This window comes from Drosophila hydei, unplaced genomic scaffold, assembly GCF_003285905.1.
Source record: "Drosophila hydei strain 15085-1641.00,03,60 unplaced genomic scaffold, DhydRS2 tig00008130-arrow-arrow-pilon, whole genome shotgun sequence".
In the NCBI taxonomy this organism is placed as follows: Eukaryota; Metazoa; Arthropoda; class Insecta; order Diptera; family Drosophilidae; genus Drosophila; species Drosophila hydei.
In genome coordinates, this window is record NW_022045839.1 from 949271 (window position 1) to 961939 (window position 12669).

The 12669-nt window shown below is 44.3% G+C and overlaps 4 protein-coding genes across 8 annotated transcripts; 3 read left to right on the top strand and 1 right to left on the bottom strand.

Moving 5' to 3' along the window:
* Nucleotides 1-27: 27 nt before the first annotated feature.
* LOC111600134 (putative helicase MOV-10) lies at nucleotides 28-3512 on the bottom strand. 4 transcript variants are annotated; one of them, XM_023316107.2, is made up of 5 exons: nucleotides 3085-3237; nucleotides 2846-2985; nucleotides 1981-2780; nucleotides 476-1921; nucleotides 28-421 (listed from the first exon to the last, which is right to left on the bottom strand). In XM_023316107.2, the coding sequence occupies exons 1-5, from the start codon at nucleotides 3088-3090 to the stop codon at nucleotides 210-212; spliced, it is 2604 nt and encodes an 867-aa protein (XP_023171875.2). In that variant the 5' UTR covers nucleotides 3091-3237; the 3' UTR covers nucleotides 28-209. The 4 variants fall into 4 exon arrangements, with proteins under 4 accessions (XP_023171875.2, XP_023171876.2, XP_023171874.2 ...); XM_023316108.2 differs by lacking the exon at nucleotides 3085-3237 and adding an exon at nucleotides 3435-3512 and having other exon boundaries at nucleotides 29-421; XM_023316106.2 differs by having other exon boundaries at nucleotides 29-421; nucleotides 3055-3237.
* An 85-nt stretch (nucleotides 3513-3597) lies between these two features.
* LOC111600067 (DET1 homolog) lies at nucleotides 3598-5453 on the top strand. 2 transcript variants are annotated; one of them, XM_023315997.2, is made up of 3 exons: nucleotides 3598-3878; nucleotides 3936-4651; nucleotides 4709-5453. In XM_023315997.2, the coding sequence occupies exons 1-3, from the start codon at nucleotides 3623-3625 to the stop codon at nucleotides 5408-5410; spliced, it is 1674 nt and encodes a 557-aa protein (XP_023171765.1). In that variant the 5' UTR covers nucleotides 3598-3622; the 3' UTR covers nucleotides 5411-5453. The 2 variants fall into 2 exon arrangements, with proteins under 2 accessions (XP_023171765.1, XP_023171766.1); XM_023315998.2 differs by having other exon boundaries at nucleotides 3936-4645.
* Nucleotides 5454-5641: 188 nt separating this feature from the next.
* LOC111599755 (general transcription factor 3C polypeptide 3) lies at nucleotides 5642-8483 on the top strand. Its single transcript, XM_023315509.2, has 2 exons — nucleotides 5642-7474; nucleotides 7535-8483. Exons 1-2 carry the CDS (start codon nucleotides 5651-5653, stop codon nucleotides 8411-8413), a joined length of 2703 nt encoding a protein of 900 aa, XP_023171277.1. The 5' UTR covers nucleotides 5642-5650; the 3' UTR covers nucleotides 8414-8483.
* Nucleotides 8484-8611: 128 nt separating this feature from the next.
* On the top strand, nucleotides 8612-12242 carry LOC111599754 (syndetin). Its single transcript, XM_023315508.2, has 10 exons — nucleotides 8612-8755; nucleotides 8811-9044; nucleotides 9103-9420; nucleotides 9475-10341; nucleotides 10399-10736; nucleotides 10804-10969; nucleotides 11025-11135; nucleotides 11196-11519; nucleotides 11583-11695; nucleotides 11763-12242. Exons 1-10 carry the CDS (start codon nucleotides 8690-8692, stop codon nucleotides 12133-12135), a joined length of 2910 nt encoding a protein of 969 aa, XP_023171276.2. The 5' UTR covers nucleotides 8612-8689; the 3' UTR covers nucleotides 12136-12242.
* The last annotated feature ends 427 nt before the right edge of the window (nucleotides 12243-12669 follow it).

Consider the following 12669-nt stretch of genomic DNA (forward strand, 5'->3'; position numbering starts at 1 on the left):
AAAGCCACTTGACAACAAATATTGAAATGTTCCAGTTAAACAAAATGAAGGCTTGCCAGTTTGAGTTTAGGCTATGTTTTTTAGAAAATAATGTTTTCGAAATTAAAAGTTAAGCTCAGGACTTCTTACAGATATATCTGAAATATTCTCTAATGAAAATGAGTATATTCAAAGACTCTCAGCATAGAAGTCAATTTGTAGGTCTTAACTTACTGCAGCTGCAGCAGCTTTTGTTTGGTAAATTTACATGCTGAGGCGCAGGCCCTTAAGAAGTTGGTATGGACTGTAATCTTTCCATTTTCAGCCAATACGGTGTTAATGTTAATGGAGCCAGAAGATTCACAAGAGCTGCTACTTTCGGTAAGCGATTCAGTAGCAAACGAATTGCTGCAGCTGCAGCTGCTGCTGCTGCTTCTGTTATCTGTGGAACAGTGATTTAATATGTTATATTTTTGGTGCTAGCTTTTTTACTTACTCGTTGTATTTGCCTCCTGTAGGCTTTTGGAAAAAGCTATGGGAATGTCTTGTGGCATTTTTGCATACCACATTTTCACTTCCTCGTCCGATTCATCTTGATCACCTTCTTCGATGTCCTCTAAATTCATATCCTTCAAGAAACATGGACGTTGCAGGCCATCCTTCTTTTTGAACAAATAGTTGCCATGCAACTTACATTGGTTGATGACGTAATTGATGTCACTATGATAACGCAGCGTTACTGGATTGCCAACAAGTATCATCAAGGACTTCGCACGTGAGAGGAGCACATTTACTCGACGTGGATTACGCATGAAGCCTATGTTAGCAAAGGAACGCACTAGCGTCGCGATGATAATGGGCTTTTCACGGCCTTGATAATTCTCGACGCTGCCCACCTCCACATCGTAGTAGCCTTGGTTGCGCAGCAACTCGTTGAGGAGCCTGCACTGTGCTGCATACGGTGCCACGATGCCAATGTCCTGCTGCTGCACACAATTACCTCCGCCTAGGCCGAAACTAAGCAACTGCTTGACATACCAGCAGACCACTTGCGCCTCCAACATATTAAGCGAACTGGTGGTGTGATCTTCGCGCCTTGTCACGCCATGCGTAGCTTGGAATATAATCGGAAAGTCCGCATTGGGTAGCATTCGCCACTTGGCTGCTAGGTTGACCTGTGACGGTGGCGCCTGTGCTATGAGTTCATCGTTGTAATATAGCTTATTATACAGTCCAACGATTGCCGGATGGGATCTATAGTTTAGACGCAATCGCGTCTGTAATGTGTGATCATAATTGCCATTTGCGTCCACAGCGTACAGTTCGCATCGGAGCAGGCGCTCTATTAGTGAGTGGCGCAGACCCAGATGTGCAGCACGATTACTCTTAATAACTGCGCCCAGCTGTTTGTGATCGCCGGACAGAATCACATGGCATGCGTCCTGCTGTTTAATGCCCACAATACCAATAAGAGCCTCGGGCTCGGTAGAAGCTCCAGCTTCATCAATGAAGACGTGTGTAAAAAAATTAAATTTACCGACATTTTCTGTTACCAGACGGCCTACAGTGCATAGAGTGGCTACAATTATGCCATATTTGCGTAGTTTGTCCACACGCAAGTGTTTGTATTTATAGTTGGCACAATTAGAATGCATTAGGAGTAGCGGATCCACCGAATTCAAACCCTTGGCGTACACAGAGCGCGAGAACAGACGAATAAGCTGATGATTCAGCTCAACGTCTTCGGTGACCAAACGCGACTCTATAGCCCGGTTTTTCAAGTGCACCTGCAAACGTACATTGCTAGCGAAATATTGGCATATTCTCACAGCAATTGTGTCACAGGCCGAGTTCGAACCGGCGGTAACAAGAATACGACTTCGCGGATATCGAAGTCGCAACTGTAGAATGGCCTCGACAATGATTGTTGTCTTACCGGTGCCTGGCAAAAGCATATACAGATATAGATATTTAGATTAAAGCTGTTACTCAAAAGCAAACCTGGCGGTCCAAATATAATATAGGGCGCTTCTGTACTGGGGCCATCAACGATCTGATCTACTGCCTGCAGCTGCTCCATGTTAGAGACAATGGAAGGGTTAAAGAGAATCACATTAGATGATGACTTCTCCTTGGAAACCACCGTTTGCAGCGTTTTGTTGGGAAACAAATAGCGGCGTAAACAAGGACTCTCTTGCAGCAGCTGCATCGCACGATACATGAAGCGAAACGATGTGCGACGAGAACGCAGAATTACAAAGTAACGTTCTGTGATAGTTAAGTCGCCTCGAACACCTCCTCGTTTGAATTTCAGTTGAATTGATGTGCGTGTCACCTGTTCAACGGTGGCAACATAACGACGCATCGGATTCTTCAATGGCAAAGCTTCGTGCTTGTGCGGTAAAAGTGCCAGAATGGGTTGTGTGGACAGAGGAGATTCTTCCAAGCTAGCCTTGGGTATAAGTACGGCTTCGTCCACATTTGGGACTACCACATCTTCTGCATTGATTTGCGTGTTACCGCGGAGCACAAAACTATAGCATAGTTTGTTGACTTTCCTCAAAAACACATTGGGTTGCATGAGCTGGGCATAAAGTTGCATGTTTGAGACATCCTCTATGCTAATTAGTGTGCTCAACACGGAACAAACATTCTCAGAGTCTAATTGTTGCGTCTCTAGGTAAGTGCGAAAATTTGTACTCTCTACTGCTAGGCTTTCGTCGTCGAAGTCAACGTTCATGGAGTGCAACATGTTTTGACTTGGCTCATAGTGCGGCAATTCGCGCATAATGCCAATCAATCTACAATACAAAACGGTATATTTATATTTGCAATTATCTAACTACATATGAACATAACTACCCACCGTTGAGCTTGCTTTTGTTCCTCATCGTCTGAGCTCAAGATATTTTCCTCATCGTCGCTGCACTTCTTTCGCACGCGTATATTTTTCTTGGTCTGCTCACATTTTACCATGTTGGTCATTTGTGATAATTGTATTTTCATCTGCAACATAATCCAGAGAAAAAACATAGATGACGTAGTAAATTTCACTTGGTTAAGGACACTAATTACCGAGCTCAGTTCTCGTTTTAGGTTGCTCACATTCATTTTGCAATTGACAATTACGTATAGAAAAACACAGATAATACAAAGGAAGAAACGAAGCAAATTTCACACGAAATACACAAAATGTCGATTTCAACTGAAGACGCTGCAAGTACCGTTACAGCCGCCATCTGGACGTAGATCTGAATACAAAGCTTAAATTCGATCGCATTAGATAGCAGATATGTGAATTGCTTTGCAACACTATACTTGAAAGCTAATGTGATCTACAGTCTTTCAACCTCTGACAAGACGAAAACAAACTTTACGAAAATAGCTTAATATAAATAGTTTAATGATAAGCTAACACGTAATTTGTAAAAAATCTTGTCAATTAATAAACTTACTCTTGCGTTCAAAATGCAAACTAAAGTTGGTTGCGCGCCTCGATTTACGTGAAGCTAGCTGCAAATTCATTGGTATGTTAGCCAGCACTACCAATTGTGTTGCTTTGCGACTATGCAAATATATCGATATCGATATCGATATCAATATTATTATTATTTACGTTTTTGTTTGCAATATTATTTTTATTATGATTTTGGAAAAACTTCTTATTGACCAGCGTATGCAAACGCAAAATCTTGTACATATGCTGCAAAACAGAGAATCGGGCTTTACACGTATAAAACTAAGTCAAATGCCTCAACTATCATACGAGCGCCAATTTTACAAAGCAATTACTCCTTGTCTTACCGTTGGAATATCTATCCCTCCTGTTTATCTACGCAAATTTACGCCGGACGGTAGTCAATTGTTGGGGTTCTCTCTTGATCAGCGTTCGTTTATAGGTAATTAAAACACATATTTAAATATTTGCGCATAACAAAGACATAATATATTTATAGTATTCTCATATAAGGGCATCGGCTCAGCCGGCGTAAGTCAGTTGTTCAGTGATGCTGGCGTGGGCAGTAGCGAAACTCTCAGTGGGATACATAGTCAACAGTTAAGAAGTACAGTATTTGAGAAGCTTTTTAAAACGAAATTTGCGATGCGCCTGTGTCAAGGTGAATCGGCACGTTTCTACCTGCACCGAGAGTTTAGTGTTTTCCTCGACAACAGTCGTTATGTGCTTCTTGCCGGGATGTGCGTGCTTCAAGGCTACAATCTGGCTGTCTCTGAATACGAACGCTATCCCGATGTCTTTGACACGGTGGATCCCTTCTCCTATATATTCTATGTGGTGGACCTGCAACAGGGCGTTGTTACGGACGAAGTGCTTTTGCATCAGGAGTCAATTTGCTTATCCCACAATCATGGCATATCAGTGCATGGACATACTATAGCAATCTTATCGCGTTTGCGGCAGTGTATTTATATATATGAACTGGTTGACGGCCGACTTATTAAACAGGAGCACGAAATAGGTCCGAGGCCCCTCCATTGCTGCTTTCAGGATGTTTCGTCAATGTTTATGGTTATGCTGGATGTGAACACCTTGTTGCCAATAACGCACATTAAGCAGCGAGTGCTAAGCTTTCTCTATCGCCAGATCGAAGCAGATTGCCCTCAAGCGAGTCAAAAATATCAGGAGTTCTACAAAAACTTTGAATTCGTGAGAGTCAGTAAGGCTTGCGCCTAATTCAATTCTAAACTGTTTTCACTTTAATAATTTCAGATCGAAAATATGATAATTGAAAAGATGCAGCTAGTGGACAACGATCTGTTATTATTGCGTTATGAAGAACGACCAAAGGACAGCAATGTCCCGCATATCCTGCTGACGAGCGAGCCACAGGCACCGCGACGACTCTATGTCTTTTATAGCATGAACAGCGAGGATGTCTTGGGCGTCTACCATGACGATTCCATCGACCTGTTGCAAATAGTTGTGCAATTCAACGATAAATTGTGTAATGTGCGCTCTCTCCAAACAGGCGATGCACCCTCGTCAGCCTCCTCGCAATTCTTTATGCAGCAGAATTGGAAAAACAGCAGTCAATCGTTGCCTTTCATGCGTCAGGCAGCATTGCGTTACAATCCCACTGTGCCTATCAGCACACAGAGCTTTTCAACGTCGCCATATCTTAATCACAATGTGTTCAACTATGATAATTTATCCATCTCCCCGTTGGAACGTCCCAAAGCCTGTTCTACAGAGCCGATTGTATTTCGGGATCGTGCTACCAATTTAATAAAGTTTCGGTTGAACATCAAGGCGCAAAGGCTACCCGGTCAATTCACTCCACGCGAGCTGTGCGCCTTCATCTGTCATCCGTTCGAGCCCTTGGTAATTAGCATACAGAAATGTATGCATGTTTATTCCTATAAATTACACATTTACAACCACGGAACAATTGTTCAACAGTTTTACAATTAAATGTAAATTTATCTGTCATTCAAGTATATGTATAAAGTGTTAAATATTTTATTATTAAATATTTGTTATAAGTACAACTAATTGTTTTGTGAATTATTTGAAATAATTTTGTTACAGCTGTTACTAATATTTTCTACTGTGTTGTCAATATCGATACTTTTTAAATTTAATTTATCGATACTTGAAGAAAACATTCGCATTACAACATATGTTTTCTGTTTACTGGAAGAGCGTAAGACAATGAGCGTCAATCAACAAGCGGCTAAAGGCAGCAAAATAAAAGCAAATGAAGTTTTAATAGAGGAAATTGATAGTAATGATGTGCCGGAAAACGAGCTAGCACAGTTTGAGGTGACAGAACCATTGCGCATTGTAGAAATAATCGACTTGGACGATGAGGAGGATTCAACACCGGTGTCAAATGAAGCCGCAAAAGCGGCCGATGAAGAAGGCGCCTTAATTAGACGTTATGTGCAGGGCGTGCAGTGTCTTGAATTTCCTGATTTCTGCACCAAGCTTGAGCCTGGCGATGAAGAGGATGACGACGAGGCGGAACACTTGGCAGCCAAAAAGAAGTATGAGGAGCCAGAAGAACCCAGCACGAGTGCCGCTGCAACTGCTAAGCAATTAGCACCGCCGAAGACGCAGTCTAAGAGCTCGTTTGGAGGTCGCGCCGGAGCTGGTGGAAGCTTGGGACGCCGCAGTCAATTAAGCGCCGCATTGATGGGCCTCATGGGCGAGGCGAATCTCTCGTTTGCCTACGGACGTTTTGATGTGGCCGAACGAATTTGCATGGAAATCATACGTCAAAATCCTCTGGCCAGTGAACCCTTCTACACGCTAGCTGAGATTTATGAAAATCGCGATGAGGTTAAGTTCTTGCATTTCTCTACAATAGCGGCGCATCTAAATCCGCAGGACCGCGATATGTGGATACGTATTTCTGATTTGCTGGTGCAACAAGGCCATTTGGCACGTGCCCGTGCGTGCTATACCAAGGCCATCAAGGTGCTGCCCAAGGAGTATCTGTTGCGACTGCGCAAGGCGCAGCTGTTAGAGCGCATGGGCGAGACAAATGCAGCTATGTTTACCTATCTGAAAATGCTGCCACTGATGCCCGCGAGCGAGTGGAGCTTGTGCCTCAGCACGGGCAAGAATGTGGCACGCTACTTCCATGAGCTGGAGAAGCACAGCATTGCACTGGAGGCCATGGAGGGCACGTACGGAGTGTGCGGTGCGCGCTTCACAAACGAAGATCTCAACATCTATCTCGAACTGCTCATACTCAATAAGCAGTATACGAAGGTGCTACGATGTCTACGAGAGCGCACCAATCTGGAGCTGGAAACGGAGCAGGAGAGTCTGGAGCTCATCTACTTTTGCCAAATACCCGATGACTATGTGCCCGAGTTGCGTGCCAAGCTTTGTGTCAGCTTGATCCACATGCACGCACACCACCTGCTCGGCTACATTGTGCAGAATATACAGGAGTATATAACGCCCACTGTAGATCGTGTGGAGCTATATATGGACATTACCGAGGCGCTGATGCAGGAGCACAAATATGCGGAGGCCATTGCCCTAATGCGTCCCATTACAGATTCCGATTCTTTCGATTGTCCCGCGTTCGTTTGGCTGCGCCAGGCCGAGTGCTTGCGTCAACTGAATCGCACACAGGAGGCCATCCAGAGCTATGGGCGCGTCGTGCAACTGGCCCCGTACTGCTACGAGGCAAAGTTTACGCTGTCGGCGCTGCTCAAGCAGCAAGGCAGACCCGAGGAGGCAGTCAAGGCTCTGGAGCAATCCGGCGAGCAGGAGGGACAGCCACTGCATGCGCGTCTACTTTACGAACGCTGTATCATGCTGCAGCAGATCAATCGAATCGATGAATTCCTCGACGTGGGCTATGTGCTGCTCAGTCGGCATTCTATAAAGCTCAAGAATCGCGAGGAGATGATGGCTGCTTCGAATGGCGGCGGCGCCTACAACACCGAAGGCCTCAAGGTCATCATACAAATGCGTAACATGGCTGATGTATCAGGAGGCGCAGAAGCCGAGCAGCAGGTGGGTATTTGCAAGTATTTTACTTCAATTCAATTTCATTGAAAAAATCCTTATCGACAGGAATCACAGAAAGCTTCTGCAACGGCCAATGCAGAGGGCTCCGATCTAACCATTAAGAACGAGTACGAGCTGTTTCTGGAACTGGTGCGCACTGCGCATGCGCATCGTTTGCACAGCGCCGTTGAGCGCATTTGCTTCGCCATGGTGACCACCAGACGGTTCACTTACTATCACTACGAGATCGAACGCATAATGATACTGGGCTGTTATTTCAATCGTGATTGCGCCATTAGCTTTTCGTACCTGCGCGAGCTGATTGCCAAGCGGCCGGACATGCTCAATTTGTGGAACATGCTATCGCTGATGGTGCAGCAGGGCGACGAGGTGCGCTACTTTCGCTATGCACGACGGCTGCTGCAGCGTCATCCCAAAGTCACCCAGCCCATGCGCCTCTTCTTGGGTCACTATCATCTCAATTGTAGCTCGTACAAGTATGCGCTTAATGTTTATGTGCCGATATTGCGGGAACAGCCGCATCCGTTGGTCGCTCTCTCCATAGCCGTGGTCTTCAATCAGCTGGCGCTGCAGAAGAAGGTGCTGCGTAAATCGGCAGCTGTCGCGCAGGCGGTGGCCTTTGCTTTGCGCTATGCGGAATTGCGTGGCGGCAGCAGCGATAAGGGCAACGATGTTCCAGATACATGTGCTGCCCAGCAGGAGATCTACTACAATATTGGACGCATCTATCATCAGGCAAATATACTGCATCTTGCCATTGATTATTATGAGCGGTCGTTAGCCGCGCAGCATCCGCTGATAAAGGCGCACGAATCGGTTCTGGGACTGCAGCATGAGGCGGCGTTCAATCTGCATCTTATATACCGTGTCAGCGGAAACAAGTGGAAGGCGCGGCAGTGTCTAATGCGTTATTGTGTTGTCTAAGAATTAAGAGTTAGTTTTAGTGTTTCAATTTCATATTAAAATTGACAACAATATTAAAAGTATTCAAATACGAAAATAAATTCATAATTCTGTTAAAAAGGGCTTAATTAACATTTTGCTGCTAATCAGCGTACTAGCCTTACAGCCAACAATAAGTGTAAAGGTATCGATACTAGGTAGTATCGATAATGGTGCTATCGATGCATCCATTGTTTGGGAGTGGGAGAGAGGCGAAGTTTGTTTCGCGTAATTTTTTCTGGTTTTCATGGCTGCAAAATGCAGAACTCCAAGGCCAAAATGGACGAATTTAAGACCAGGTTCATGGACCTGCTGCACAAACAGGTAGGCGCAACAAGCATCCCATCTAACGGCCATAACAAAGCTTTCTCTTTCGCAGACGAATCGACAAATGAAAATTCCAGCAATGGGCTTTTCCGATTATTTCATACAGACCGTCACAACGGATAACTTGGCCACCACAACTAAAACAGCAGCTACAGCAACAGCAGCAGCAGAAAATACGGAAACAGATGCTGCAGATGGAGTACAAAAATCGGATCAGGAAATTCTGGAGAGCATCGAAGAGTGCTACTACAGCGCCGATAGCAATCCAGAGCTTTACGAACTTAAGGTAGGCATTGACATAGCCACAAATTCATTAACATCTAATTGTGAGTCACATTTTATAGAAAGTACTTGGCAATGGCATTGATAACCAGCTTATTGAGACCACCATTGCACAGCTGCGAACTCAGCAAAAGGTGCTGACCAAGCAGGTGCTGCAGAACATATTGGAACAACGCAATGCGTGCAGCAGCGAGTTTCAGGCCATCAATGAGACGCAAAAGAAACTGGAAGAATCGCTGTGGACATGTCAAAAGGCGCGTTCCTATTTAAACTATGCACGCACAAATCTAACGACGACCAGCTTAGAGATCTTGGCCAGTTATCGCAAGCGCGAGGTGCTTAAGGAAGTTCTAGACACGCTGATGGCCATAAAGAAGTTGGTAAGTGGAGATGAAATGGTTGGTTGATTCATTTATTAATACGTACCCTTGCAGCGCACCACGGATGAGGAGCTGCAAAAACTGTTGGCAGACCACAACTATTCCGCAGCCATTGAGCTGTTGCTGCAGTGCCAAAGCTCTGCGGCAGGCTTCATGCAATACAATTGCGTGCAGTCGCTGCACAAGAAGCTGCAGGAGACAATGCTCTTAATGGAGTATCAGCTGGACACCGTGCTGAACGAAATGGTGCTGAATTTTGATATACGCAAATATGCCAAGCTGCAGGAGGCATACAAGCTGGCCAACAAGTCGCTGATTGCCATGGATCAGTTGCACATCAACTACATCTCGGCGGTGCACACGATGGTCAATGCAGTGGTGCGCGGTTACAGCGAGCCCAATGCGGAGGAGCAACCCAAGCTACTGTACGAGCAGCTGTGTGAACAACTTAGTGCGGACAAGCTTATTCCTTGCTTGATCAGCTTGTGCAAGACGTTTTGGACGATACTGGCCTCCTACTATCAGGTGGTCATGTGGCACAACAATTACAAGCTATACACACAGCAAGAGGAGAGCGATGGCGAATCACCCGATCTTTATATACAACAAAAATTAAAGAAGGGCCAGTCGCGTATCTGGAACGATATACTTAACAAAGTTTGCCTCTTTCTGCAGAGCGCTAAGCTGACGACGCTCAAGTATGATCAATTTATACAGGTGCTGTCCATAGTGCAGCGTCTGAAGAAGGTGGGCGTGGAGTTTTGCAGCGAGCAGTCAGAGAAGCTAATTGCAACTATGCAGCAGCAGAGCGAGGAGTTCTTCAGACGTTATCACATATGTTGCGTTGAGGAGATCTGCTTGTTCTTGGACAATGAGTCCTGGACGCCGTTGGACTCATTTTCGCACATACTGCAACTGCCGGTAGCTTGAAACTGAATGCCAATAATTAAACAATTATTAATATTATGTATTATACAGGAATTCCGATCGGTGCGACATACGCTTCGTCGTCATAAATCACCAACGACTGCGCTGCTAGCCTCAAACAATAACTCGCCCATTAGCAACAACAACTGCGACGAGCTGGTTTCTGTACACTCACAGGATGGTGGCGGCAGCTCAATTTACGGTTCCTATGGCTACTTTTTGCGCTTCTCGGAGAAGAGTTCGCCCTTCGATGGTGGTCTCGATGCTGCCATGCTGGAGGAGGACATACTGTCAGGCATAGTGGACGAAGCGTCTTGCTACTTTAGCGAGGAAAGTGACGACGAACAAAAGAGTCTGCAGAGCAAAGAGTTTGCCGAAGATGCCAACAAGTAAGTACCAAGCGAACGCCTTTGCTCGACTAATTTAATTAAAAACTAAATTCATGACCTTCGTCAGTCAACTACTTGTGAATAACACAGCTCTGAATGTGTTGCGCTGCATTGGACGCTATCTGCAGATGTGCAAGCTGCTGCACTGCATCTCCCCGAAGATAGTGTCGTGTATGCTGGAGCTGCTTGACTTTTATGCCTATGCGGTGCATGAAATCTTTGGCAAGGATGCGGTATGTAATGCTATGACATCGTAGATCACCATTTAATCAATTTAATCGATCGCAGCTGGTGCCCACGGATAATCTCTATACGCCGCGTCTTGAGCAGCGTCTGCGTGCCGTAGAAACCAACGTGCTTACGCAGATCAAAGTTTGGCCCTTAAACTTTTCATCTTTGGTGGGAAATGAAGTGAAATTGCTCACATTAGTTGACTATAAAAATTAAATGCATTTGCAGATCAACAATGAACTGGCCAATCCGGACACGCTGTACGGTCTGCCACAACGCATTGTGGCTATTGAGGCTGGGCGCAGCATGTTTCAACAATTTAATGTGCTGCAGCACTATTTGAATCATTTATTGCCTGCTGCCGAACGACCAACTCTAATCAACTATTTCGAATATGGAGAATTCATTGCTGATCTGGCCAAACCAGTTTACACATGCGTCTCATCGCGCGTCATCGATCTGTCGGCCATACTAGCACAAATGGCCAAGGTCAAGTGGGATGTGAATCATGTGACGCATCAGCACAGCAGCTACAGTGACGTCTTAAACCGCGTAAGTGAAAGTGAATGGGAAAAAGAATCTTTTTTTAAGGAAATCTAACATTCTCTATTATAGAATATACAGAGCTTCGCCATGTGCCTGGAGGAAATCTCCAAGGAAGTAACCATACCCAGCAAACATGTTTGGAACGCGATGGCACATGTGTCGACACATTTGCTAGTAGAGGGGTAATTTATTTATTATATTGTTTATGCATTTGCAACGCTGATACAATTTTATTTCTTTCGTCAATAGCTTCTCGAATGTTAAGAAATGTTCAGCTGGCGGCCGTGCCCTCATGCAATTGGATTTTGCCAATTTTATGTCGTTTCTTGAACTAATCTCGAACCAGAAATATCCGGAACATCGCGCTTACGTGGATGTCTTTATAAAGTCGTATTATTTTTCGCCCGAACAGTTCGAGCAATGGATCGAACAGCAGCGACAGGGCGATGAATATTCAGCTAGGCAATTGTCAAATCTGATACAATGCATTTGTGTCAGCGATAAGCGCACACGACAGAGGCTGCTGCAGCTGCTGGAGGGCGTATCAGCTAGTGTTACGCCAACCACAACGCCGCACAAGAATAACTATAACTCCGGCTCAAATCTGAGCAATGTTATTTAAATTCTTTCATTTGTATTGTGTATCGTATTTATTTTGTTATATATAATTGTAATCAATCGCTAACTATGTGGTCGAACCTGTGTTAGTAGTTGAACTCTCAAGAACTCTATATATATTTATATTGGACATTCCGTTAGTGCAAATTGATTAACACTTATCTGTAAGTTGATTGTATTTTAGTTACATAAGCGATCTCCATGATGTACTTCGTATTGAATTTCGAATCTGTGTATAACTTGAAATCTCCTGTTCAATCTCTATTCAAGTGCAATACGCTCTCTATTTACTTAGCCAATGCACAAATTTACTGATTCATTTATATTGGTTTATATTCAAATGACTTAAGTACCTAGAGAAAATATATATACACATTCATACACATATATCGCGAACTAGATTTAAGGCATAAGCAAAATCAATATATACACATATTTATTTTAATACCCAAAATTAATGTTTATTTGCGAAACGGACAAATAATTGTAATAAAACGCGATTATGCATATACTTAAAATAAAAACGAACCGCAATCGC